We start from the raw sequence: 26963 nt of genomic DNA on the forward strand, positions 1-26963 counted from the left end.
GGTCAACCGGCTCAGCTACAGTCATTAAGTTCACTTAGGTTGACCTTGGTCTCCCCAATTTCAGTTTTTGTTGTTATGCATACTGAAATAGACCGAATAAATAATGTAATGTAATTAATTTAGTAAATTTTGAGTTCGAATCTGGACCCCGGCAGGGGTTTGTTTACGTATTGTTATGTAGAGGTTAACCATATTTTTATTCTATAGAATTGGCAATGAGGAAAAAGGACTGAGGTGCTTTATTGGCTGTTTGTCGTCACGTGATCAGAAAAAAAATACATATGTGAAAACGAATATTGCTAATGGTATTTTAAAATTAAAAACGTACGTTTGCTTGCTGTAGCTAAACGAACTCGTTTAAACTGTAAAAGAGTTAATTTAAATAATAGGTTATAATAATATTAAAATTAACTCTCCCAGTGGACTTTCGTCACTTCGTTGTGACGTCAATAAACCATTAATTTGCTTATAATTTCATTACAATAAATTGATGTTGTGGCTTTTCATTAATGTTGTTCCATTCTTTTAATTATAATTCAAATATTAGAATACAATAATTAAAAAACTGCAGCGGGTGGGTAGGTTTCAATAACGGGAAATAGCAGAACTGCAATGACGTCACTATAAATCGGTGTACTGAGTTCGCAGAAACAACAAGTAAAAGTAAATTTGAACACAATATAATATTTCTTATACATCCGTGAATTGACATTTTGTTTCCGGTAACCTTCATTTTGACAATGTTGACATTAAAATTCACAAACCGGATATGTTTATACTCACTAACTTTATTGTTATCTTTCCCAAAAAAGTACATCCAATACATTCACCTTAATTCCGACATTGATTAATTTATGTTGAAAAGGTGGGAAGGGTTTTGGATTAAAGCATGGCTATCATAATAGTGTACGGATTATGGATGGTACCGTTTTGGTGTCTGTTACTAAACTTTGGAAGAAGCCAATTGGCCAATCGAAAGTCAGTCAAGTGCTTAGGGGGCGGAAAATGATCGTTTTGAAACTAGAGGTAAACCTTTGATCTAGTCTAGCTCAGCGTCCTGTATTAGATTGCCTTGATTATACTTAGTGCGTCTTTTTGCCATTTCCCTCCATTAGGTACTAACCCTCGTGATGATTTTATTCGATCAAATGACACAAACACATATCAGATTTGTCATTAGAACCGCGATTATTTGCTAAGCATTCCAATAGCAAATAAGCAGCATATATGATAATTACTTCTTATTACTAAAAATACTTCACTCAAAATTTGCCATTTCCCTCCATTAGGTACTAACCCTCGTGATGATTTTATTCGATCAAATGACTCAAACACATCAGATTTGTCATTAGATACTTTATTGTTTATAAGCATACACCACTCAAAGGCACGTTTAAGGAGTTCACACAAAAATGGTTCACATTGTACATGTTTGTTGACACATGCGCACTCAATTCAATATACATTTGCATAATTCTTATTTATATAGCTTAAGCATATTTAAATATAAAATTGCATAACAATTCAAATTAGGCGACAAAACACAATAGTACACAATAATAGATTTAATATAGAATCCTATATATATATATTTGGAATTAGATTAGTTAATATAATACAATTTCTGTTTATGCTTAGTTTGAAATATGATAGTAGGCCTATTTATAATATGTTGACACCGCTAGTTTTGGAACCATTATACATAGTAGTTGGGTCAACTCCAAGAAAATACGCTTCTGCGCATGTTCAGAAAGCACATCAATTTCACGAAAAGTTGTCAGTTTCAGTGTTTTATTAGTAAATTTCATAAGGTAAATTAAGCTACATTGACCTATTTATCTTTTTATCTGAAATGTTTAATGTATCTATTAGACTAGAACATGCAATTTAATGTAATAACATTGGATGTACCACAATATAGTAGAAACAGGAAAAAGTCATATAATACGCAATGTAAGTAACCAGGTTAAAAAAGAGGTAGCTGTATGTTACGTAAAAGTGTGTACCAGTAGCCAAATTGTTATAATTGATATAAAAACAAAATGTAAACATACAATGCAGCAGAAGTGTTAGTTATTGGTAATGGGTTATCACTTTTAATGTTCGTTATCATTAAGGTTGTCCTCACTTGTTTTGGCCTTCAGTAAAACCACTTGGACTTCATTTATTTCTGCTTCACTGACGTCACCAGCCGCTGTTTCACGATCGTCTGATTCCGCCAAATGTACGATGTTGTCTAGGAAGGAATGGAAGACACAATGTCAGTATTAGTCAATATTGAGGAAATCTTGTCAGTCGTAAGTCATCAGAATTTGATGGAAAAGTTCGCAATATTAACCTGTTTAGTCAGTACATTTTACATACATCAGTCAGCCAGTCAGTTAGTTAGGCAGTCGGGTACATTGGTAGAGCTATATTATCAGGAGAAGAATTATCCAGTCCGTCAGTTAGAAACGGATTCCGTTCTGTGTCCGTTTTTTCGTTACAATGTCATGTTTTTTTCAACAATAATCAGGCTCTCTCTAATCAAGTCTGTCACACTATTAGTTAGTTTATTAGCTAGTTAGTTTATTAGCAAGTTAGTCCAGTGAACCAGTCCTAACTCAAACAGAATTAATGTGAACCTGTGTCTTCTGCTATGTTTTCTCGTGAACTAGTCTTTTCCTGGTTATCTTGTTTTTCCTGTTTGTTAACTTCAGTCAGCTCAACGTCACCAGCAGTTTCGTCTGGCGAACCTGAAATATGTATTAAGTTTGATAAAAGAACCGCGATTATTTGCTATGTATTCCAATAGCAAATAAACAGCATATATGATAATTACTATTATAATTAAAAGTAACTTACCAACTTCTTCTAGAGGTACTCTCCCAAATACCTATAACGACAATGATTTGTTAAATTGGTTACAACCAATATGTTTAATCACCATCTTCAATATATACACGGCCCAACGCACGAAATTTCTGAACAATTCTCCAGCACTAACAACCGATAAAATAACATAAATTATGGCTCACCAGACCCTGATGTGATAAAGACCTAAGTCGCATCAATCCTTGTCTTGTACTTCGACTCCTTGCCAACTCTATCTGTAAAATAATTGTAAACAATTTAAAATGACTGTCTTAATTCAAATGTATTGGGAATCCTGAAACTTCTATGAGAAATTATCACTGTGACATAAATCAGGCAATAGTCCCAACTTACTCAAATTTCTTACCACTTGGTTAGAAGTGGTAGGATGAGGACGGTGAACGCGCAGACGGAACGTTACAAGTACTCGTTCTACCCAGCTGGGATAAGGCATTATAACAAAACATTTGTTAGATAGTTCTCTTTCCCTCACCCACCCTTATATTTATTTTAGGCAAGCCAAGATAATTTATGAGCACTGTAATTTCCATTTATATTGGACAATAAATGAATCTGTATTCTGTATCTTCAATGTGACACAAGGTGTTGATATCATATATGCTATATTTACCTCTTTTGTGAAATAACAGTAGATTGAGATAAAGAATCCTTGTAAGGCAAACAGAACATAGAATAGTACTTGTAGTTCATAGGTTATGTGGCTGGTCATTCCAAACACCCATATCACACCCAGGTACGGAATCATCAATACCGACTCTACAACACATCTCCTAACAATTACAAATGGTTAGATATCATTGAAGTGCTGTAATATTATCATTATTACAAAATTGACGCGATTTACAGCTCGAAATATACATATTTCTAGATATTTTTATACTCCTATACTAAAATAATTTTGTTTTTGTTTTATGGTAGCGTGTACAAAGAATTGATAACATCCCTTCTCGCTTATGATAACTAATAACAATAATATTAACAAACGTTGCTACGATTATCGTAGCATAAAATTTACTGCCTGCTCGAAATATACGACAGCAACAGGTTCTAGAAGCCTGAATGTGAAGTGTTCCAAATTTATAGATATTTTTATACTAATATACTAACAAATTTGCTTTTGTTTTTATGGTAAAGTGAAAAACTGGGGTTAATCAAAATATAATGTTTTACTAATTGTTATGTAGGATTTGTGTATATCATTTGATTGATGATCGGAGAACAATCAGTTACTCTGTTTGAAAAAGGAAGAGTGAAATTTCAATCTTCTCTGGTTTGAGCTCATAACTATTACTAGCTTCACACTTTTTTAAAAACTATTGAATAAATATTAAGTGTTGAGCTTAATTACCTCCGCCAAAATGGTGAGAGGTTATGTGTTCGATCGCGTGTGTTTGTTTGTGTGGTTGTTTCTTTATTTTTTAGTTTAGCAGGATTACTCAAGGAGTTAATGCTGGATTTTCACAAGATTTTAAAGAATGGTTTCATAGCTATATGGGAACACGTAGTTAAATGTTCTTATGCCTAGGCGGAGGTTTGCGCTCTCTCTCCGTCTAGTTACGATCTTCAAACAATTTATACAAACTTTCTTTGTCATTTTCTAAAATATTGTATTAATGTTTTTTTACCGTATCTTCACGAACACATTCTTGTATTTTACTGGCCTAGAATCTTCCTTGTATCCTCTCATAGCGACAAGCAATAGAATAGATTTGACCTATGCAATAAAATATATAAAAAAATAACTAAACAAATAACGATGTATTTCAAAAGCAATAAGTGACCACCATCTTTTTTCCTAATATTCATAAAATTATATTATCATCGTTGGGTATTGTTATTCAGATTTTGATTAATATATTTATCAAATAAATTGGCTAATTTCCAGACAAATAATAATATTAAACAATAAATAAAATAAACAACATTAATATTGAATTGTTCAGATGTTTTCCCTACTCTGACGTAAATTTTACAGTATGTACTTGTATAAATAAAACATTGAAAAATAAAGATCATATTAATTATCGATGTATTTTACCTCAGACATTCTAACGAATATTTACGATATTTTATTGTATTTTACTGCGTTTTTTATATTTTATTACTTTCTTCTCTCCATCTGAATACATTTGAATAGTAATATATAATAGAATTGAATAGTTTGTATGTAAAATTGATGGAATCATATGGCACGATTTAGAAATCCATCCCCCAGTCTCAAATGGTTGGATATTGTTCTCTAAGATATATAAATTATGGTCATAGGCCTAATTACGCATTAAGGGGCATTCCCACCTGTTCCGTTACGCGGAACGGCAGACAGTGCCGTTCATTTCAACATGACGCGCCCGTTTACTGCTCCGTGAAACAGAACAGGTGGGAATGCCCCTTTACCGTGGATAAAAAAGCTATTTAATCCATGGTATTACTTACTGTTAGGAAAAGAACAGCCGAGAATATAAATGCAGGCAATATGCCGCTATACGCAGTCAATAAACACCTGGCAAATACGATATAAAACATATGTCATTATTTGTAAATAATAAAGGTATTTGGTTTTTTGTAAGCAATTATTATCTATTATTTGTTGATTCATATGGTTGTATTGAAAGTGATACATGCAAACAGGTGCAAGATACAGTACTGTGATGGCGCTATTTCAACTCTTGTGTGATTCATGAAAGCGTCCAGTGTTAACTGTTGGTACCGATGGACCAGTGTACGTTATGTACTTGTTGCAGGTCATCATGTTGTAATTCAATTGTGAATTAAGTTAACTCACTGATCGGCATAATAGTGTAGTAAGGGCGCACTTTTTTAACAATGTTAAATCGTATTCTGCTTTTAAGAATCAGCCTAAAGACATTTAGCTTATTGAATCATGACGTTATTATGTGATATGGTAATATGAAGTGCCTAACAAAATATGTTTAATGTAAATGAATGAAATATTATTACCTGTCATGTTTGCCGTAGCCCCTATGTACCCCGACAAAAATACCAACTAGAGCAGCGGGTAGCGCCCAACCAAACGCGCTATAATACCGTTTATTTGTATAGCCTTCCTCGATAGTTTTACCCATGATTTTTAAATAATAGTGTGCCCCTTCTGCAGCAAACCAAGCCAACGTTGCAGTATAGAAGAAATGCATGACTATCCCACTGACTGTACACGGTATCTGTAGAATAATTAATATTACATAAGTTACAATATACAATTTGTAGAAGTAATAGTAGGGCCTATATAATGTGCTCCTTTAAATCATTTCACTCCATCTCATTAAGGTCCAGGTGAGGCAAAAAATCCCCCCACCCTTTCCATCCTCACACAGAAAATTCAATCTAACATTAAGATTCGGCAAGCCTAAGGACCAATTTACACAGACGAGTGGTAATGGTAAGCGGAAACCGCGTAGCTTGTCCCACGTACAATCTGTAACTATCCTGAGCGGAAACCACCCGTCCACTCCGCGACGTTGTGTGTAAATGGTCATTAAGGATTAATATAGATTCTGTATTTTTATTACCGTTACCGCTCGTCTGTATAAATTGGCCTTAAAGGAGACGGACCGATGTGCAGACGGTCCAACAATTACAATAAAATAACGTTACATCGTAATTGCATGCATTCAAGTCATTTTGAACATGACGTTAACATTTAGTGATTTTATATTTAATTGTTGGGTTTAGTTCTGTTGGAGGGAGTTGAAAAATAACCAATTTCTTACAATGAATCTTGAGAATTCAATACTACAAACAAGTGTTGCCGTTGTTGCAATAGACGCTGCCAATAGGTTCAACAGAGTGAATACATAATCATAATCCTTCACAAGATGCCTATAGAAAAAAAAAGCAATGTATAGCATCAGAAGACATAAACAAGCACCTATGGATATTAAGTGTGAATCCCACTAGGACGTAACGCAACGCAAGCGTGTCGACAAATGACAAGCGACAGTTTGAATAATCCATCACTTGTGATTGGTCAACTCACTGACGTTGCGTTACGTCCCTGCATTGCGTCCTAGTGGGAACCAAGCTTTCGGTTTGCGACGACCGACCAAGCTAGACACACGTCCCAATACCATATTCCCCGTATGCACACAATAACATGACGTAGTTTGGTCGTAAGTCGTCGCAAATCGAACGCTTCCGAAAACTTGATTCTCACTAGAGACGCAGCACAAAGACGTAACGCAACGTAAGTGAGTTGACCAATCACAAGCGTTATGTTATATGAATAATCGTCAACCATATTTGGTATGGTCTTACCTTAGTTTAACTATGTGCCAGATGACAATGGATTGAACAATTATCGATATCAAACAGGCCGCGTACGTTGGTACTCGTATGCCTATTGCTTTCTTTCCAAGTGGCTAATAAAATAATAAAACGTGAGGAGTTGTAATGGCAGCTTTAGACAAGACATGTTCTAATGTTATTAAACCTGCGTTCACACATCGGAATCCGGTCCGGTGTCGTAGAATACAAAATCGTAAAAAAAGTTTGCAGCCTAGTGTTTGGGAATCGAATCGTCCACACTAACGAATTCTAGATTCCGTACAAAACGTAGAATGCTCTGACTTTTATGTGGCCACCGGACCGAAGCGTGGGCTTAAATCATACATTGTTCTACTTTTAGTGGACCATTTCTATTACTGAATATATTTTTAAAATGTTTGTTTACATTTGTTAGGTGTTTTTGTCAAAGTAAAATACAAAATGTGATGTAGTGTAGTGTTATCCACTTCTAAAATCAGTACTTCACACTGTACACTCACGTAAAACATAGAAATAGATAGGCCTTTGTTAATTTAAAAGTATGTTATTTCGAAATAAAAACTGCAGCAAAAAAAACAATAATGCTCCGGGCTCTTGCATAACTTACATCGTACTTTTCCATTGGTGCGATGATTGCGAAACTTGTCGTATGATTACAATTACAGGTAATGTAGGATGATGAACTATCGCCAAAATCTCGCTTACACCCCCATGTTGACCACCTTCTGTTAATCATTAAAAACACAGACTTAAAATGACAAATGTACATAATACATTACTTTTTAGTATGTAGTTATAAGTGAAAATCCACATTTTCGTATTTCTTATCTCACTCTTGAGTTATACATGGATTTATAATTCTTATAAAGGAAAGTCATTTTTGAAATAACTTAAAAATTGGAAGTAACCAATTAAGACAGAGAGATACGGGGCAATGGGGCAGCAATATCTTAATCACATTATTTGAATTTTCGTTCTCAATCATAAACACTGCATAACAGTTAATATAACGACGCTATTCGATAGGCCTACTGTTTTTTAGTAAAAAACTTTAAACTTTAACTTCAAACTTTATGTGACAAAAAAATATGATGTGCCCATATAGGGACATGATGATGTCATAGCACTACCATATTTGGCCACGTCAGTATACACTTTACCTTGTACTGCTGTCCCAAAACACACATAAAGCGTTTTTCCTGACAAAATCTGCGTTTCCATCTTGTTCATTGAGAGACTAAAATAAAAAAAAATCATTGTCTCAATGTTTAACCTTTATAAATGCAACATGTTTAGCCTTTGGCTATTTTTTGTATTATACCTGAATAAATAAAAATGAAATTACAGTACGGACTATGAGTTTTTTTCAAATTATAAGGATTGTTATTAGTGCTAGGATTTGAATTTACTGTTTTTCCGTCTGTCTTTCTCGTAACCAGTTTCAGCTTAAAAATGTTCTTCTTTGTTTAATTATTTTATGTGTTACATTCCATATTTTTAATATTTTAAATATGTATTGTCCCTTTTCAAAATGTTTGGTTGAATATGTCAATATTCAATATAATATGTCACATTAGGCCTATAGTTATCCATTTTGACCAAAAATTGGATTTAAAAACAAATTATTTACCTGAAAACTGTAATAAAGCCAAAAAATAGTTGAATTGGCTGCCAGCCAATGGGTTTTTGGTTGAATTTAACTATTTATTTGTTATTTATAGGTGAAAACACTTTTTTTAAACGACAAAATAACCTATTCAAAGGCTGACTTAATTAATCTTAATTTTTTTTAATTTTTAATTTCTCATCTTAAAGTGTTTTATTTATTACATTCCATATTCTTATTATTTTAAAATTAAGGTTTTTAAGTCAATTTTGATCGGAGTGTTCTTGTAAACGCGGGGTACGCTAATGTTGAACCGTAAGAATGATACGTGTCTAAGTACTGTAAACGTTGTATTTACTGTAATAGCTAATGTAGAGAGATACATTGTTCGAATGCAGAGAGATACATCGCTTTAAACCATACATAATGCTTTGCTACTCACCTGCTCAAGCTTTATGGAGAAAGTGACCTCAGCTGAACGGACAGTATGATTTTGATAAACAGAACATGTCAACACGTCACTAACTAACTCATAGTTTACGATATGATCATTACTGAAGATGAATGAATACATAATATTTTAGCACAAACATCAAACTTCGAAATGAGAAACAATTGTACGTATCATGGTTATATGATAAAAAACACGGGGTACAGAATGAGAACTTGAAACAATACTCTCTCAGAATAGCGACCTTATATTTTTGCGACGCGCACGACTGCACGGCTGTCGAGTCGAAAAGTCAGTCTGAGAGATAATTATGCAGAATGACTGTTAGACTCAATAGTTACGTAGACGCTTGGCGCCAATGGTAAACTATAGTTACAGCCATCACCAAAATGATATCCTTAAATACATTGATAATTATTTTGATAATTTATGTTATCAATAATAACATTAAATAAAAAAAATTGATGATAAAGATATGTTTATATTGATTATGAGGTTGATGATGACGTTGATTATGATGATTACGACAACAACGACGATGATGATAATGATGATGAAAATGATACAGTTCGGATGATACAGTAGACAATGGTACTGATGAAACACATTCATTATACGTCTCATCATGGACATGCGAGATACACATACAATCGATAACAGCCATAATTATTTGTTTTATTAAAATAGAAATATTCACTAATGTAACTTCAAGCTAACGGTCTTACTACGCATGCGTTTTTAGCTTGAGCTTCACAAAAGTCACGTACTAAACTACTTAATTATGTACGCGCGTGTTCTGATGTATCTTAACATAAAATGCTGGCTTATATAACTCTGCGAGGCAATTTATTCCAACCACCGAGGATTCTTCTTTATCATCATCGCAAGTAGAACTATATTATCGTGACACTCGAGAGGGGGCTGGGTTGGAGAGGTGGGTTGGGCTGGCACGGATACAAAATCAGCGCTGTGTTTAAGTACCATGGACATATACATTTTTAAAAAACACCACGGGAACATAAACAATACAACATAAATATGAAGAAACATGGCGAAAAGACTTACAAAAACATTTTAGATTGTAGCACATATAGGCCATCGTAATATTATTATATTTTTTGTTCATGTTAATGCTGTCAACTACACCGGATACATGCTTCAAAAGCATATAAACAAAACCATACGTTTTTACCTGTGTTCATCCTCATCACTGTGTCGTTGGATTGAACGGTAACCCTGTATTTCTGACGGTCGATCTAATGTCGCCACAACATCAGCATCTATTATCATAAAGGAAATGAACAAAATGATATGTTATGGTTGACATATAAAGTATATAAGATTCTCGTTTCGTATAATTTCATCTAACCAAATAACATACAGCTATTGATTTTACGTCGTTGGTTTGTAAGTATATGTCGTGGGGTTAGTGGCGCGTAATTAACGAACGTCAGTTGGCAGGCGACAGCCATGAGACAAACGTACTATGTAGATGAATTCCATACCTTTGGAGAGAGAAGCCATTACATTGTCAACCCATTCATGAGGCAATTTATTCGTTTATCTAATTACTTGTATCAACATAATAATATTGAATCCATAGGTCCAATACACCGCTCTTCCATTAACACGTAGTTGGTTTGCTCACTTATTCTCTGCTTTCATTCCGGTATTTACTTCGTTTGCCATGAAATCCAGTCATACATCCGTTCAATCAGAGAAGAAGTGTATACCAAACCAACAACAAACCATACATCCATCAAATCAACTAACAACTAACAACTAACCAACAACTATACCCAACTCAATAACCAATTTTAACTAACTAACTACAACCAGCCATACAACTATAATTATTCCGTTATATAATCAACCAACCACCAAACAACCAACCAGCCATAATTCTTCCATTATATAACCAACCAACCAACAACCAGCCATACAACCATAATTCTTCCGTTATATAACCAACCAACCAACAACCAGCCATACAACCATAATTCTTCCATATAACCAACCAACTATACAACGGGACAACCAACCATACAACCACAATTCTTCCTTGATACAACCAACCATACAACTAACCAAACAAATAGTTATACAACCAAATAACCAACCACCAACCATACAACCATAATTCTTTCTTGATACAACCATGGATAACTAACCGACCGACCAAACCAACCAAACAGTACACAATCAACTATACAACCAATCAACTAAACAATGTCAGTCAGGTGGCCAGTTGGTCAGTCATTCATTCAGTCGAAAAGGCGGTCACTAGTCTAGTCGAGAAGGCGGTCAGTAGTCTGTCCATTCGTTTGTCCATGGCTCAATGCATGCATTGCGAATTAAATCACATTATCCTCAATTTCCATTGATTTATCTCCTTACCGACAAAAACCTCCAATGAACAAAAATAATAAATGATAATGTACCAACGTAGGCATATTCATAATAGTATGCCGAGACATTTTCACAATGAAAGATTGTGATGTAATTAAAAATAAAATAAATATATTAATGCAATTTATTAGTAAACTACTTCCTCCCCAGAGATGCTATAAATTGAATTTATTTTTATTGCATGCATACATGAATAATGTATGCGTGTCTGCGAAGCTAAATGATTTTTTCTAGCATGATGACCGTACTTGCATTTAACTTTTTAGCATTTTTTGTATAATATCATGATAATAATATCTCCCATTTAATGAAGAGATTTGAAGATCGTACAGATAGTTCGTAGTACAACAAGATCATTTTCACTATTCAAAAGTCTTATTCCAAAACCATATACGCACTTGCTCGTAAAAAGAGGGTATTCTCCTCGTGGCAAATAATATGTTAGTACTGTAGGACTACGGTGCTTAGGTAAATGATGAGTTGTTATAGCAACTCTTATTGTTAAATACCAGTTGCTTGTCTGCTGACTACAATCTTTTTCCCAGATTTATTACGGTTTGTCCGCTGCCCTGGCAATGCCCTTTTTCAAATATGATGTATATAAACAGGGGTAACAACAACACATTATACGATGTTGGTTCTATAAGGATCCTGATAGAACAGCATTTTGTTCAGACTTGGCTCAAGTGTCCTATTTTTTCAGGAGGAGACAAAGTAAACTCATTAATGCTTACCTGCGATACTAGCCATAGATAAGACATCTAGATAGGCATCAGGAGATGCAGTCTTGTCGTCAGCACTTTCACGTTGACATCTATAGGCTGCTCCCTTTGGCCCTTCATTAGGCATACATGTTCGTCCGCTAATGCTTACGGGCAAATTCTCACTGAAGATATAATCTGTAACATACCCTTCAGTTTTATCTAAAATGTTAATTAAATAAACATTATATTATAGGATTATATCTCAAGATAATTTGAACATCGTATGTTTTACTCGAGGGCTAAATGTATATATGTTTCTACGTGATGTTTCATATAAACTTGTACACTATACCTATACTACTGGTATGTAATTATGAGGATTTGTCAAGTCCATAGTTAACGCATCAATCAGTGTTTTACAACACTAAAGGCCCGTTTACACTAGGACGATAACGATCGACGATAAATAGATAAACATACATTTTTCTTACATAAAACCAAATTGGAAAAGTTTTCCTACTAGCACTATATGATATTAATCATCTAATGCTGTCTTATCAAATGACGTCATGATCAATAAAAACAATAAAATCGTTGTATTGTCACTATATTATTGGTCATACTAATCATGACGTCATTTGATTGGACGTGTGAAAATATTATTTTCATCAAAGGCAGCATAGATGGTTATACTATAGTTCTAGGATAAAAAGTTTTTAGATTTCTTTTGTTTTATGTATGAAAAATGTATGTTTATCTATTTATCGTCGATCGTTATCGTCCTAGTGTAAACGGGCTTTAAAACGCACTATAAACGATAAAATAAAAGCTTTGTCGATTTTCCTTTCTACCAAACTTCTAACCAACCTACTTAAACTCAAACGTCATAACCATCGTTCAAATTGTAAGCTAAACCAATGTTTTAAAAAATTATCGTGTTGCTGATCGATTAATCGTCCACTTGCCTTTTGGCGAACTCTCAGTCGTGCATCACTTATTGATTATGGGCTTCGCTTGTTTAGTTACCGTAAATTTATTTAAAAATATGAATAGATAATATTGATCTGGAGGAAGTTACGATGTCTTAATGCGTTAGGCCTGGCGGAGTGTGTGACATGTTATACCATATTCTTTGTGATCTAATGGTCGCCTGTAAGCAAAAAGTCACGGGTTCGAATTCTTCCTTCCTCCTCCGTGTTTTGGCAATATCTGTGTACTATAGGCTGTCCTGAATTTCCACTTTGCTTACACTGGAGAATGTCATAAATGCCATTTTCAACGCATTGTTTTTTACAATAAATTTGCTGCTTTTCTTTTAGTGTAATTAAGACATGATAAGTATAGTTAAATCTTACCTGATTTAATAATTGTGTAAACACTAAGTACCTGCAATATAAATATTATAAATAATATATAATAATATAAAATACTAATCAATGACGTCATGCTTGTATTATATTACCCCTTCAAAGAAGCAAGATATTGGATTGTAAATATGCTGTACACAGCACCCCATCCCACCCCCCCCCCCCCAAACACACACCCTACGGCCCCTTCCCCGGCTAGCACCACATCTGAAATCTCACGTTTTACAATCCTCATTATTAGACAAATTATAGGAGTACATTTAACACCTATTATAAATTAATGTTCTATACGTCCGATTGCGTTGCTTCGAATTGATTTGAATCTGTTTAATAATATGCAAATAGTTCACCATTAGAGGTAATTTGTTTTTAATGAATGAATTTGTTCAGCATGCTTTCATTTATTATCAGAATAATTTATTGTAATTTATTAATATCTTATCCGAGACGAATATTTAATTTTGAAAAACAAATGATTAGAATATGATTTATATGATTTTTGTTATTACATTTAATTTGCAACTACTATATTAGTTTCAATATTCAATATAGGCCGATTTTTTCATAACGTATCATAGAGTGTCAATGCATAAATGTATCTTGATCGTGTATGTAAAGATAGCATAGATACCACATTGATTAGACATATATTATGCGAGTATTCTTCGAATTCCTAAAGGGACGCATATTTTACAAGTTCGCATAGAAATCGAGGTGTATCGTGTCAGCATTATTGCAGGCAAGAGTAACTTCTAGTTATCTAATTAGGTTTTGTATTTGAAATTCAGAATATTATATACTTGAGTGGAATCACGATGCGTCGCATGTAAGGAGGTAGCGATCATATCGGTTTGTGCATTTGACACCTTGTCGTCCGTTTATACGTCTCTTGAAAAGGTGTTCATAGACTGACGGGGTCCTCTTTTATGGATGCACCAGGCAGTTATTGTCTTTTTTACGTTAGTTCACCAGTCGGCATTTCGATTTTTTTTTCCAAAATAGTGAGCTCAAGTATTATACGTATGAAACGCCACATGTGTAAAAATATTTATCTTGTACTAATTTCGGTCTAGAACCTAGACAGGCATAATGGCATATCGTTCTGGTTAATGATTTCAATTTAATGATAGTTGATATTCTGATGATGCTATTTCAATCCAAGTTAAACAATTATAAAAAATAACTTTGCGGAAACAGACATTGAAGAGAGAGACTGCTGCCAGCCCCGTAGCCATGCAGTGGGATCACAGTATATTAAAAAAAACAAATCCCCTGCCCCCATTCAGAGGCACGCCTATTAAGAGGATATTTTCACATGAAACGAATAGGCCTAAATAAAGTGGCAATACTGTTTTAACACTACGACCAACATTTATACATGGGAAAAAACTATTAGATGGACACGGGTCCCGAAGGAATATAATAGTTACAATATAGGCTTAGGCCTATATATTTCTTTTTAACTTAATTTAAACAATAATACATTTTGTTGCCATAATTAACATCAGTCTTCTAACCAGTTATCCTTATCTTCACCATCCATGATCCTATCACAAATTATTATCATCGTCCTGTTCTGTATTCCAATTATACTAACATGATTCTACTACTTTATCTTTTTCAGTTTTTGTGAACATAATTCATGCACACTTTAATCTTTAATATCCATCAGCCATGTAAGCAACTATAATGATAGCAAAGTAGATCGATACATACAAAATGAATAATACATGAATGACGAATGTATCGTAGCTGGAAGGTGTATTGTATTGCGTTTTGTGGGGCGCCGACTTCTACGACCATCAAATCTTTTATTCTTTCCTTACCTCGCGTGTATTATTCGGGTGACACATTATTTTTTGTGCAACACAGGTGTATTATTCGTGGGACACGCGTGCATCATTAGAGTGACACGCAATATATATTTAATCTTCGGATAAAAACATGTATTCCAGTGTTTTAGTCATCGAATTTCACTCGAAAATACACGCGATTACCTTGTGATACAACATTGTATAATACAACCAAATAGTAGGCCTATGCTTATTATAATCCAGGACCCTAGAATTAATTAATTATGCCTACGCCATATAAAACGTATGCCACGCGTGTCACACGCGAGGATTGTTTGATCGGCACTAGTATAGATAATAAGGGAAACCCATTTGAAATATCTAATTATTTACCACAATGATAAGAATAAAGAAATACTTACAAATATAATATGCCGGATGAACGTATACATATTCCACAACAACATGGTGTCGCTGCTTTAGACGTTAGCACTGTTGTGTATTATTATAGATGTTACACTGCTACAGCCAAGTATCGTATACGAATAACATCTTGGTCGATTCGATATCTCGATCAACAGTATTGATTTGCGGAGAACAAGGCATTTTGGTTAGATTGGCTGAAAAGAGCATAGCTTGCACACCATCGCAAACGAAGCATGCTAGCAACAGAAACATTCATTTGACCTGAACGACTGAGCGACGATTAAGATGAATACGATATGCAGATCTTCTAGGTTTTTTATTTTAAATACAGTATTTGATTGATTCGTGGTTCGCATTTTCAAGAGCATATTGCCCGAGGCCTGTACATTTTATACGAATATTATCCAAAGTCGTATTTTCAATATTTACAACGATCACAATAACAATTAAAAATAAAAATAAGTTATATTCATATTGTATTTTTGTATAAATACCTAGTAAAATGTACAATAATCGTTAATTATTTCAAAACATGTGTTATATGATTTCCTAATCTTTGTGCAATAATGTTAAACTGTAGTTAATTTTAACCCGTTATTCTAATGAAGTATTCTGTTTTGTCATCTTTGTATATTTATTCATTTTTAAAATCATATTTTTGTCAGAGTTTCTGGTGTGGTGTTGTTTCTTTGTGGTCAGAATTGATTTGTTATATCCAATATTATAGGCCTATTTGTTTATATTGATTTCAAAATCAAGATTATTTGAACTTATCAAAATTAAATTGGTTATAGACAGATGCGACAGGTCAAAATAAGTACGATAGTAAATAAATTTACTCGAACTTATATCTTTTACTTATTGTTTGTCTTACCAATGTGTGAGTGGCCACTTGTTCGTCTCATGATTAAAATGACATTAATCTCTGAAGTCAAAAAGCATGTAGTGGCGTATGACTTATTTAACGGCACAGCAAGCATTTGTATGATATAATTCTACTCCTACTTCTACAAATAACATTTGTTCCCATTGAATATACAAAGAATAAAAACTGTGATAGTTTCCACGTAGGCCTATCCGAGACAGTAAAAGTGAGCATTACTGTCATATTAGTTCTAAAAACACCTCGCGACCGACCGTTGGTTTAGATATGACTATCCTCATGATAAATGCTCCGATATTTTGAAGGTCCTATCATTTCGACAACAGGCCCTCTACTACATCCACATGGGAGTATAACGGTAGATGATGGTGCCTTACTGTCGCCCATCTGATCTGAAAATACTTTTAATTAATACTGTTTAATAAACTGTAAACACCATATATTAATCACATTGCTGTATTCAGCCTATACTAACTAATTTAGAGGCACCGTAACGTGGTTCATAATATCTTGTTTGTTTAACAAATAAAAACATAATAAGAACAAATGGGCCTACGTCCATCTTCAAAATAGGAATTATAATTATAGGCTGGACACTTTTCACAAGCAAGAACATCCGAGCTTGGTTAGCAAGAAAACCCGAGTCTTGGTATTAGCAAGAACATCCGAGCTTGGTATTAGAAAGAAAACCCGAGTTTGGTATTAGCAAGAAAACCCGAGTTTGGTATTAGCAAGAAAACCCGAGTTTGGTATTAGCAAGAAAACCCGAGTTTGGTATTAGAAAGAAGACCCGCGTTGTTTGTATTAGCATGAACACCAGAGTCTTAATATTAGCAAGAAGACCCGAGTCTTGGTATTAGCAAGAAGACCCGAGTCTTGGTATTAGCAAGAAGACCCGAGTCTTGGTATTAGCAAGAAGACCCAAGTCTTGGTATTAGCAAGAACACCCAAGTCTTTGTATTAGCAAGAACACCCGAGCCAATTGGTACCTATCAGAAAGAACACCCACCAGTCTCAAACTGCGAGTCTCGGTATAATAGCAAGAAAACTCGAGTCTTGGCATTAGCATGAACATCTGAGTCTTGGTATTAACAAGAACATCCGATTTATTTAGACTTATTCCTCCGCTTGATTTGCTCACAATAGGTATCCGCAATCACCATCTCTATATTTCTTTCATTTTCCAGTAAGTTTCGAATATCATCATACGTTACGTCATTTTGAAGAATAATCAATCTACGGAGAAATAAACTCAATTTGAAATGAAACAAATAATAGTAAATTCAGAGCCAATTCTCCGTACTACTGTATTTCTAAATGGGTACAGTAAATCAAGCAAATTCCTTGATACAACATATTCAAGTTTTTCGTATGTGACACCCCTGTAACCCTTAACAGAACTTTCCATGAAATAGGCCACATGTGACACACATGCGATGCTATATTACGGAATTCGCCTAGTGGCTAAATATTGTCATGCAGTACGCGGAGATACGGCAATGTGGAGATCGAGTAAATTAAAACTTGCCTTGAATCTCTCTTTCTGGCGCGTCCTCTCAATTGAACCAGTGCTGTCGTTGTAGATGGTGTGTACAGTAAGATAACTAAATCACACTGTGGGATGTCAACACCTTCCTCAGCAACGCTTGTTGCAACAATCACCTAAAAGACAACAGTCATAATGACAATTCACTGTTATATCTGGTTCAATTCTGATTCAAAATTTGCTCTTATCTGGCTGCATCAAATACCAACAGTACTGTACTAGGCCTACATCTCCGCGGCGCGCGGTGTCTGTTAAAAAGGGCGTGGGCTGATCGTGTCGCAGCCACAGACAAACCCTTTGATCTCCGGAGCACAGCATCCCGTTGTTGTATTGCCTTGCTTGAAATAAGTTCTCCTATTGCATTCTCAGAAAGGTCTTTAAGTTGATTAATGGTATTTTGTTGATGATGTGAGACACTCGATCACCAAAAATAATATGATCCTAAAAAGTTCTAACCTGGTACATTTTTCTTTTAATACACTGCAATGCTTGACGTTGCCTACTGACAGACATCCCAGGGGCTGTAGTGCCATCTTTTCTTGGCTTCCTATCGCTTCCATGACCCACCAATTTTAGTGCTCGGATGTTTCGACTTTTAAAAAAAGAATGGCTAAAAACAACAAGATGTTATATGACACATTAAGTAGAGCCTAAGTGTAGATTATAATTGTTATTATATTGTCTTTAGGCAATGTGGCTATGATTACCAATAGTAAACTAATCACTGCCCTATCACATAGGTGGTAATCCTCCTGATACAGGGAAGTATACTGGACCTACGGTGTATAGTCCTTATCCTAGAAGACTTGCTCCACCACCACCAGAACTAGGAGCGAGTCGGCTTCGAACCCATGCCTATATAAACGGCACTTAACCGAGTGACTTAATCATATCAACTTATTGATATAATTTAGTAGGTAGCGGAACTAACATAGGTACGGTACGGTAGGCTTATGAATAATCTGTGACGGAAACATCACATCACTGTTGTCACGCCATAGTTATTCTTTGCTGGTATCGTCGACGCTAACAGAACAACTGTAATTTTAGTTAGGCCTACCTAATACTTAGGCCTACCTGTTTAACTTTTGTGTTAACTCTTCTGCGTCTAACCTCGTTTGAACCATAACCAAAGCAAGTGGTTCGTCATCTTTTCTTTGTTCATCAACAAATCTTCGGCCCAACTGTCTAAGAATCGAAACAACCAAGGGATTGGAAATCTCGCAGTTTTCAACAGATTCCACGAATCGTTTCAAACATTCCTGATTGAGTGAGAACGTATTGTTGTTGGAATTGAAACATGTATTGATACATTTCTTCGCTTGAACAATACAGTTTCTCGTACGTAATTGAAATACTGCAGTAACGAATAGAGACACAGACATTATGGTATGACTAATCAAGGGAGAATTCCGCACCTTTTCTCCGTCCGACAGTTCATTTAGAGCATTCAATACCTGTACAACAGCACCACTATTCAAGACATCGTCTGGGTTAAGATTCCTGTCTTGTAACATGTAAGGCAAATTTGTTTTTGTCATTAACCGTGTTAAACAATGATTTGCCATCGCTGTGAATTCAGATAATAAGAATTCAATTTCACGATCAAATTCTATCTTTGTCATTTCCAGTTTGCTTTGTGATTTTACTTTATTCAAATCATCCTTACACTTGACCACATGTGTTATTTCTGCATTGCCTAGATTTGCTAGCAACTGCACTAACACTGACTTTGCGCCTTCTCTAGTCTTCCTTCCCGCTGGTGTTGCAGATATACCGATGATCTTCGGCTTGTGGGATGACAAAGTGTAATGTTCTTTCATAATCATGTTGTAAGAGTGATTCTTAAAACAGTGGTGAGTTTCATCAAAGATTATCAAGCTTATGTTTTGCCAATGTACAGTTCCTTTTTTAAGCATGTTTCGAAAATACTCTAAAAAAACAAGAGGATATTAATTCCGAATGAAAGCCTCCAGATTAAAGTATTTGAAGTATCAATCAAAGTTAATGGTGCAATATTTGTGTATTTAAAAAGAATTGCTTTGTTGTAAGTTTTTCTATAAAAGAGAGAAAGTACCTGCAGTGGCTACAAGTAGGCCTGCGTATTGACTGAGAGGCCTACGGTAATTTGACGACGACTTCGTTGTGAATTGTCCACCTCCAGTTACTCCAATCACGTTTGGAGGGTTACAACCATGTCCTTTCAACTCCTTTATGAAGTAGTCGGTTTGTTGGATGCACAGAAGAATTTTGTCAACAAGAAACACAGCAATTCGTCCTGGATTCATGTCTAGCATTGCTTGTATTATCATCGCTGCCACCAACGTCTTTCCAGTGCCTTTAAAATTGAAAGTTCAATATTTTATAATAATAATTAGTCACAAAACAGTGGTGTATATCCCTCCTGTACAGGAGGGCGTGAAACAACCTCTTTCTGTTTAAGCTTGGTTCTGATTAGAGATGCAACACAAGGACGTCTAATCACAAGCGATGACTTATTGAAACCGTCACTTGTCATTGGTCAACAAGCTTTCGTTGCGTTCACGTCCTTGCGTTACGTCCTAAGTGGGAACCAATCTTTAATTAATGGTTTTTAAGACGTAGGTCATAGTAGCAAATTCAATGAGATCATTATCAGCGTCAACGCGATCAATGTGGTCATTAAGTTTGATTCCCACTAGAACACAACGTAAGGAATTGACCACAAGCGACAGTTAAAAAAAAATCTATCGCTTTTGATTTTGTCAATTTTTTTTAGTCGTGGCTTACGTCATTGCACTGTGACATAGCGCTGCGTCATAGTGGGCTAGATCGCAACACAAGGACGTAGGCGCAAAGCAAGTATTGACCAACTGAGACGGTACTGATTCTCCATTGATTGTCCAGTCCAGTTCATTTTGTATTGTACATTTACTCTATATAATATTTTTAAAATACATTTAATTACCTGTTGGAAGGAATATGACCGCATTACGTCTTTCCATAGCTTGATAAAATAGTTCCTTTTGATAAGCTCTTGGTGTAGTTGATGTTAACATATTCACATTCAAATTGATGTTATTAACGTTTAGCTGTAACGGCGGTGACGATAGCTGTAACGGCGGTGACGATAGCTGTAACGGCGGTGAAGATAGCTGTAACGGCGGTGACGGTATCCGTTTTGGTGTATTATTCAAGTCCTGGTTGAATGTTACTTTGTTTTGTTTTAACGGTAACAGTTGTCGTTTTGTTGAATTGAAAAATCTTTTATGTTTTTGCCCCTCAATATGCGTTTTGTAATCAGTGATTGACGTAAAACATAAGACTCTGCATGGTTGGCAACCTCTTCTCAGAATGTGGGGTATCTGACTGCAGTGTTTCTCTGCTGATATCGGGCCACTAAAACGGACATCGCATGTAGAGCAAAATGTCGCAGCATCACTAGGCCTATTAGGCCTAGGCCTAATAGTTATTTCATTGTCTGTTTCTTTAACAGATTCGAACCATAGCTCTACCATTCGGTGGTGCCTAATGCTTTCAGTGTGGGCCTGGAGAGAAATATTTCCACTCATGTTCTTATTACAAGCCACACAGTGAAAAACACCGCCTTTCGCTTTAATAGGGTTTTCAATAAACACATCCTCTATTGATGATTCGTCGGATGATTGGTCTGTAAGATTGTTATTTCTGTCCATCGTTGTAGTCCTACTGGTGTTAATAATATTCAAGTTATTCTCGACCCTGTAACATTTCAACGACCGTGAAGGGGAGCAAATTTACTAGTTATAAAATGAGTAAAACTATATACCAATACAATACAAGTCAAATTCGTATATAATAACTTTTAACTCTCAATGATAGAGTTGTACAGCTTGTTTGTAATTATTTCTCTTTGGCTTTTAATGTATATACTAGACTTTTAAGATATTTAAATCAAAGAATAGGCCTACAACAACTAATTAAAATAAATAAATAATAATAATTAATTTTTAACAAAATTCATTCACACTTAACTGTTGCAATTAGCTATCGTGCGGTAGCAAACATGTTAGTGGTTTTAATTAATATTTTCCTAATATAAAACGGTGCGCGTTCCAGTATTGTTCGTTTGGTTCCAACTAGGACGCAACGCAAGGATGTAAGAGCCACAGGTGATGACCAATCACAAGCGATGAATTATTTGAACTATCGCTTATCATTGGTCATTACCGCCTACAGTAGTTGGAACCAAGCTTTAGGCCTAGGCCTAGTCTACGGCAGGTATAATTATGTTAATTTGAAAACAACCAAATAGTACCTGGTTTTATAAACAAATCTTAACATTTAAACTTTTTTTTACACCCGCGTTATGTAAATCAATGCCCTGTTGTTCACAATTAGTGGCAAACACTAACAGGCGAGCGATTTTTTTTCGTACATAACTTTGGGACTCCTTATATGAAAGATAGCTGAACTATTTCCTAAATAAAACATGAATACGCATTTAAAAATAAGTTGCTCATGGGATCAGAACCCCATACATCGAAATACAAAGTCCATAGTCCAATTCTTACGTCACAGCTTATGGATATGACTAATGAATATTCATGTTTGTTTTGTGACGTTTCATGAGGGGTCTCAAAGTATGTACGAAAAGAAATACTACAGCCGTATGTACACGTACGCCTAAGATTATGCGAGCTTTCGCATCGGAACGATCAGACGAAAGAAGACGATAAATTTATACAAAAGGTTAAACTACGTATATATTGGTCCATGGGCAAACGTTTGTCCATGATTGGTCGAACTGGCATTCGGTCCAACAACGGAGCAAAGTTTATGACGTCATGGTAAAACTTTTCAACTGTAAAAAATGGCCGCTCAGCCTACGAAGCGAAATACAGTACACGTGTTCATTCATTTTTAGTTAACTCTAAACATTACATATGTATAATATTACATTATATAGAATGTGTGAAGACTGTGAATTTAATCCATTTATTTCTAAATACATAAAAAAAATCAACATAGAAAAGGGCCTACTCTATTTTAGATCACCAGGCCTGAACTTTACTGACTTTAAGACATCGCCTGGCACAAAACGTACTTAAACGCCTATCAAGCCTGCAGCATGCGTATAAAATCAGCTGCCTAGAGGTCTAGGAGTGAGGCATGACCGTCGTCGCTGTCTCGAAAGTGAGACACATATGTCTCTCACTTTCGAGACTTTGTTTGCGAAAGCTCACTACTGTATGTCTGCTATTGTGAAACTTCTAATTTTAAACAAAACAAGTAACTTTCTGTTTGCTTACTTACTTCTTAATATTCAACTGTCGGCTATAGAATTCAAATATTCAACGTGTGTCTACAGAGTCATGGTGCTGTCTATAGAGCCGTAACACGTAACACGTGACACGGTTGTGTAAGCTTATATACACTGTACACAATCAATACATGTCTCATTGAAAATTTAAAAACCCCGCGAAAAATACGGTTTGCAATGGCTTTTTTCTCTTTTCTGAGTATCGCCTACCTTTACTATTTCCATTTTCATATAAAACATTTTTAGTAGGGATATCTCTATTAAAAGAGATATCTCTTTTAATAGAGATATTTAATAGAGATATCTCTATTAATAGAGATATCATAGAAGAGATTAATATTTTTTTAACCTTATGAACCATGTCATTACCAATGATTTTCGGACATCAACACAGTAGGCCTAATGTTAATACAAAAAAACGTGCTCAAGTGGACCCAACTTGGAGCCAGTGGAGCACAGTGATATAAAATAGAAATAAGTCACTGAATTTTAATATCTTTTCGTATTAATCATATTTGAATACCTACCGGTATGGTACCATACATGTTCGACAATAAAGTGTCACATATCTCTATTAAAAAAAAAAATATTAAAAAAAAAAAAAAAATCCGTCGAGGTTCGAACCCCAGCCGATAGCACTTAAAACTGAGCATTACCCGTTACGCCACCAAGTACATGACTGAAAAGCTGATAATAGTCTATTTATACGTGTATTACGTAATTGATCATTACGTCATAAATATCCTATTAAGCTTGCTGAAACCAAAATGATCAGTTAGCTCAGTCGTCTGAGCGTCGTGTTGACAACACGTATGTCGTGGGTTCGATTCCCACGCTGGTCGGTGGAATAGAGTTAAAGGCATGCGGCCACTGTGTTTGGGGTTCACAGAATTATACGTCCCCCTTTCCACCACACATCATGAGGCGACAACATCAATGCATCTGGTGATGTGGTGGAAACGACCCCAAAAGGCTGTGGCAGGGCCTTAGTGCTGAGGCAGGGAGAGCACATTTACCATCTTTTTTTTTTGGCTCTCGCAAACTGCTTTGGTGGTTTAAATTTTATGTTTAGCGCCCTCAATTTATTTTAATGTTAAAAAAAAGGGAATTAATTCTCTTCCTTACGTGTTTAGAAGAGAATTAATTTTATCTCATCGTAGTTTGGTATGCCGTGCGTTTGTTATGCAAATGAGTGTGCACATGTGCTGTGGGAAAGATGATATTGTTAGTCATTCGCGATAAACACACAACACTGTTCAATGTTTATTTTGTTAATCTTTTACATTAGAATTGTAATTCTACCGTTACACATTATAGTGTACTTTTAAATATCCGTTTCATGCAAGATATTGTATTGTAGGCCTACTAATATGTTGTGAATAAAAGTTTATGGTAGAATAAATAAATAAATATGTTTTAAGCAGATCTTCGAAATTGAAGCATAATTATGAAGTCGAGTTTTTTAAAACCCAAACTAAAATACACATCTGGATATTTGAAATTTAACATTAAAATTATCAAAGGTGATATGATAATTCTAATTGTTTTCTAAATTATAGAAATATTAAAATTAGTAAGTAGGCTTTTGTGTGCTAGCTCTGTTTGTATTTCATAATATTTTGTTTTGTTGAATTACCGTCACGGCCGCGTGCATTGCATGTCTCACACTTGGGAAACAATCACCATTGTATGGCTGGTCCCGAAGACTTTTATATTTCGTTTCATAATTTCCGAGGACTAAGCTTTCATTCTTAGTTCTGCCCCAACCATGGTGAGCTTAACTGGAGACTTAATATTTTAATTTCATATTCAATTGTCTTTGCTCAGCCCAATCATGGTGGGGTAGTGAAGACTTATATATCATGTTTCAAAATACTATAGGTGTCATTTCTGGGGACCTTGTAGCTATTTTAAACAGTTTGGTAAGCCCTGCGTTGTTATGCAAATGAGTTTTTGAATTTTTACTCTTTTTTTTTTGGCTTTCCCTACATGTATTTGATCTCGTAAATTTTATGTTTAGCGGCCTCAATTTTAATGTAAAAAAGGAATTAATTATCTTCGTTACGTGTTGAGAAGAGAATGTAATCTCTCATCATAGTTTGGTATGCCGTTCGTTGTTATACAAATGAGTTTGTGCAGGTGTAGTAGGAAAGATGGTATTGTTAGTCATTCGCGGTCAACGCGCCCCACTGTTAAATTTTGATTTTGTTAATCAATGTTGCAACATTGGTAGCGAAATGTCCGATTCTTCATAGTAGTTGGTGTGTATGGCCGCGCCGTCCCAGAATAAACATGTTTTAAACAGATAGTCTCCGATGGTTTTTGTATGAGGTTAATGGAGAGTGAAATAAGATCAAATATAGAACATTTGCAAAGATGCCGATTTCCATACCAATTTCGAAGCTTAGACTAATTCCGCCGCCGGGCTAGGCCATAGGCATATACGAAGTTGAGTTTTTAAAGTAGAAAACCCCACCTAAAATGTTGAAGTCGCATCTGGATATTGAAATTTTAACATTATCATAATTATCATAGGTGACCATGTATAGTAATAAGTATAAGTAAGTGCATTTCTGGGCTCTATTTTCATTGCTCTGCCTCAACTATGGATGGGCTAGTACTGGAGACTTAATATTTAATTTTATATTTCAATGAATAGGTGCACTTTCCGGGGACAAGCTCATATATTGTACTGGTGAGTCTTATATAGTTTGTTTCATTCAAATCATGTAACGCGGGAACCTACTGTATACAGCTCTTTTTTTCAAAATTGTCTTTGCTCAGCCCCAAGCATGGTGGGGTACTGAAGATTCTTATGCATGTTGTTTGAAAACATAATAGATGTCATTTTCGGGTATTTTAAACAGTTTGGTATGTGCGTGCGTTGTTATGCAAATGAGTCTGTGCAGGTGTATTATGGTAAAGATGGTATGTTCGATGGTACGGTCAACACGCCACACTGTTAAATTTTGATGCTGCTAATTATTTACATTAGAAGATGTTTCAAATCATGTAAATAAAATATTTTCCGGGCGGGAAGCTAGCAGTTCCCCTCGTTTAGTTTACAAAAGTAATCTCGAAAAGAACTCCTGTGGAAAAGAAGCCCACCCAAGAGTACTAAAAATGAAGGAGAACATGGGCTTCTTTTCGAGGTTTTATGGCAGTCTGGAAAATGGAAAATAATGCCATGCAACTTTGTTTCTGATTTAAAAAAAGTTCCACTTTACAATCCTCAAATTATCTCTCTTTCAAAATAAAAGAAAAACAATATTCATTATTTTCCATTTAAAAAAAAATCCACTGGTGCCAAATTGGGTCCACTTGAGCACAGTGTATTAACAT

At 35.1% G+C, this 26963-nt stretch overlaps 2 protein-coding genes across 4 annotated transcripts; both read right to left on the reverse strand.

The window, feature by feature from the left end:
* Window positions 1-1376: 1376 nt before the first annotated feature.
* Window positions 1377-16104, reverse strand: LOC144847779 (adhesion G protein-coupled receptor L4-like). Its single transcript, XM_078704296.1, has 17 exons — window positions 15908-16104; window positions 13681-13711; window positions 12356-12544; window positions 10405-10492; window positions 9204-9315; window positions 8316-8392; window positions 7763-7880; window positions 7147-7250; window positions 6603-6711; window positions 5833-6053; window positions 5308-5374; window positions 4500-4588; window positions 3485-3644; window positions 3018-3089; window positions 2845-2875; window positions 2625-2735; window positions 1377-2236 (listed from the first exon to the last, which is right to left on the reverse strand). Exons 1-17 carry the CDS (start codon window positions 15950-15952, stop codon window positions 2097-2099), a joined length of 1764 nt encoding a protein of 587 aa, XP_078560422.1. The 5' UTR covers window positions 15953-16104; the 3' UTR covers window positions 1377-2096.
* A 104-nt stretch (window positions 16105-16208) lies between these two features.
* LOC144847778 (ATP-dependent RNA helicase DHX58-like) lies at window positions 16209-23661 on the reverse strand. 3 transcript variants are annotated; one of them, XM_078704293.1, is made up of 7 exons: window positions 23615-23661; window positions 21288-22024; window positions 20418-20678; window positions 19418-20273; window positions 18797-18950; window positions 18323-18456; window positions 16209-18030 (listed from the first exon to the last, which is right to left on the reverse strand). In XM_078704293.1, exons 2-7 carry the CDS (start codon window positions 22012-22014, stop codon window positions 17901-17903), a joined length of 2262 nt encoding a protein of 753 aa, XP_078560419.1. In that variant the 5' UTR covers window positions 22015-22024; window positions 23615-23661; the 3' UTR covers window positions 16209-17900. The 3 variants fall into 3 exon arrangements, with proteins under 3 accessions (XP_078560419.1, XP_078560420.1, XP_078560421.1); XM_078704294.1 differs by having other exon boundaries at window positions 21288-22060; window positions 23615-23635; XM_078704295.1 differs by having other exon boundaries at window positions 21288-22027; window positions 23615-23629.
* Between the last annotated feature and the right edge of the window lie 3302 nt (window positions 23662-26963).

The sequence above is a fragment of the Antedon bifida genome, chromosome 7 (genome assembly GCF_963402885.1).
Source record: "Antedon bifida chromosome 7, ecAntBifi1.1, whole genome shotgun sequence".
In the NCBI taxonomy this organism is placed as follows: domain Eukaryota; kingdom Metazoa; phylum Echinodermata; class Crinoidea; order Comatulida; family Antedonidae; genus Antedon; species Antedon bifida.

Excerpts from the sequence above, each read along its gene's own strand:
- LOC144847779 (XM_078704296.1), bottom strand. The coding sequence starts at position 15,952 with ATGTTGTTGTGGAATATGTATACGTTCATCCGGCATATTATATTT. Across the intron at positions 5,375-5,832 it reads GGCTACGGCAAACATGACAG|GTGTTTATTGACTGCGTATA; the intron begins GTAATAATATTT and ends CGTATTTGCCAG. Across the intron at positions 2,237-2,624 it reads AAACATAGCAGAAGACACAG|ACAACATCGTACATTTGGCG; the intron begins GTTCACATTAAT and ends ATTCCTTCCTAG.
- LOC144847778 (XM_078704293.1), bottom strand. The coding sequence starts at position 22,014 with ATGGACAGAAATAACAATCTTACAGACCAATCATCCGACGAATCATCA. Across the intron at positions 20,274-20,417 it reads CCTACTTGTAGCCACTGCAG|AGTATTTTCGAAACATGCTT; the intron begins GTACTTTCTCTC and ends TTGTTTTTTTAG. Across the intron at positions 18,951-19,417 it reads TTAACACAAAAGTTAAACAG|CCATTCTTTTTTTAAAAGTC; the intron begins GTAGGCCTAAGT and ends TGTTGTTTTTAG.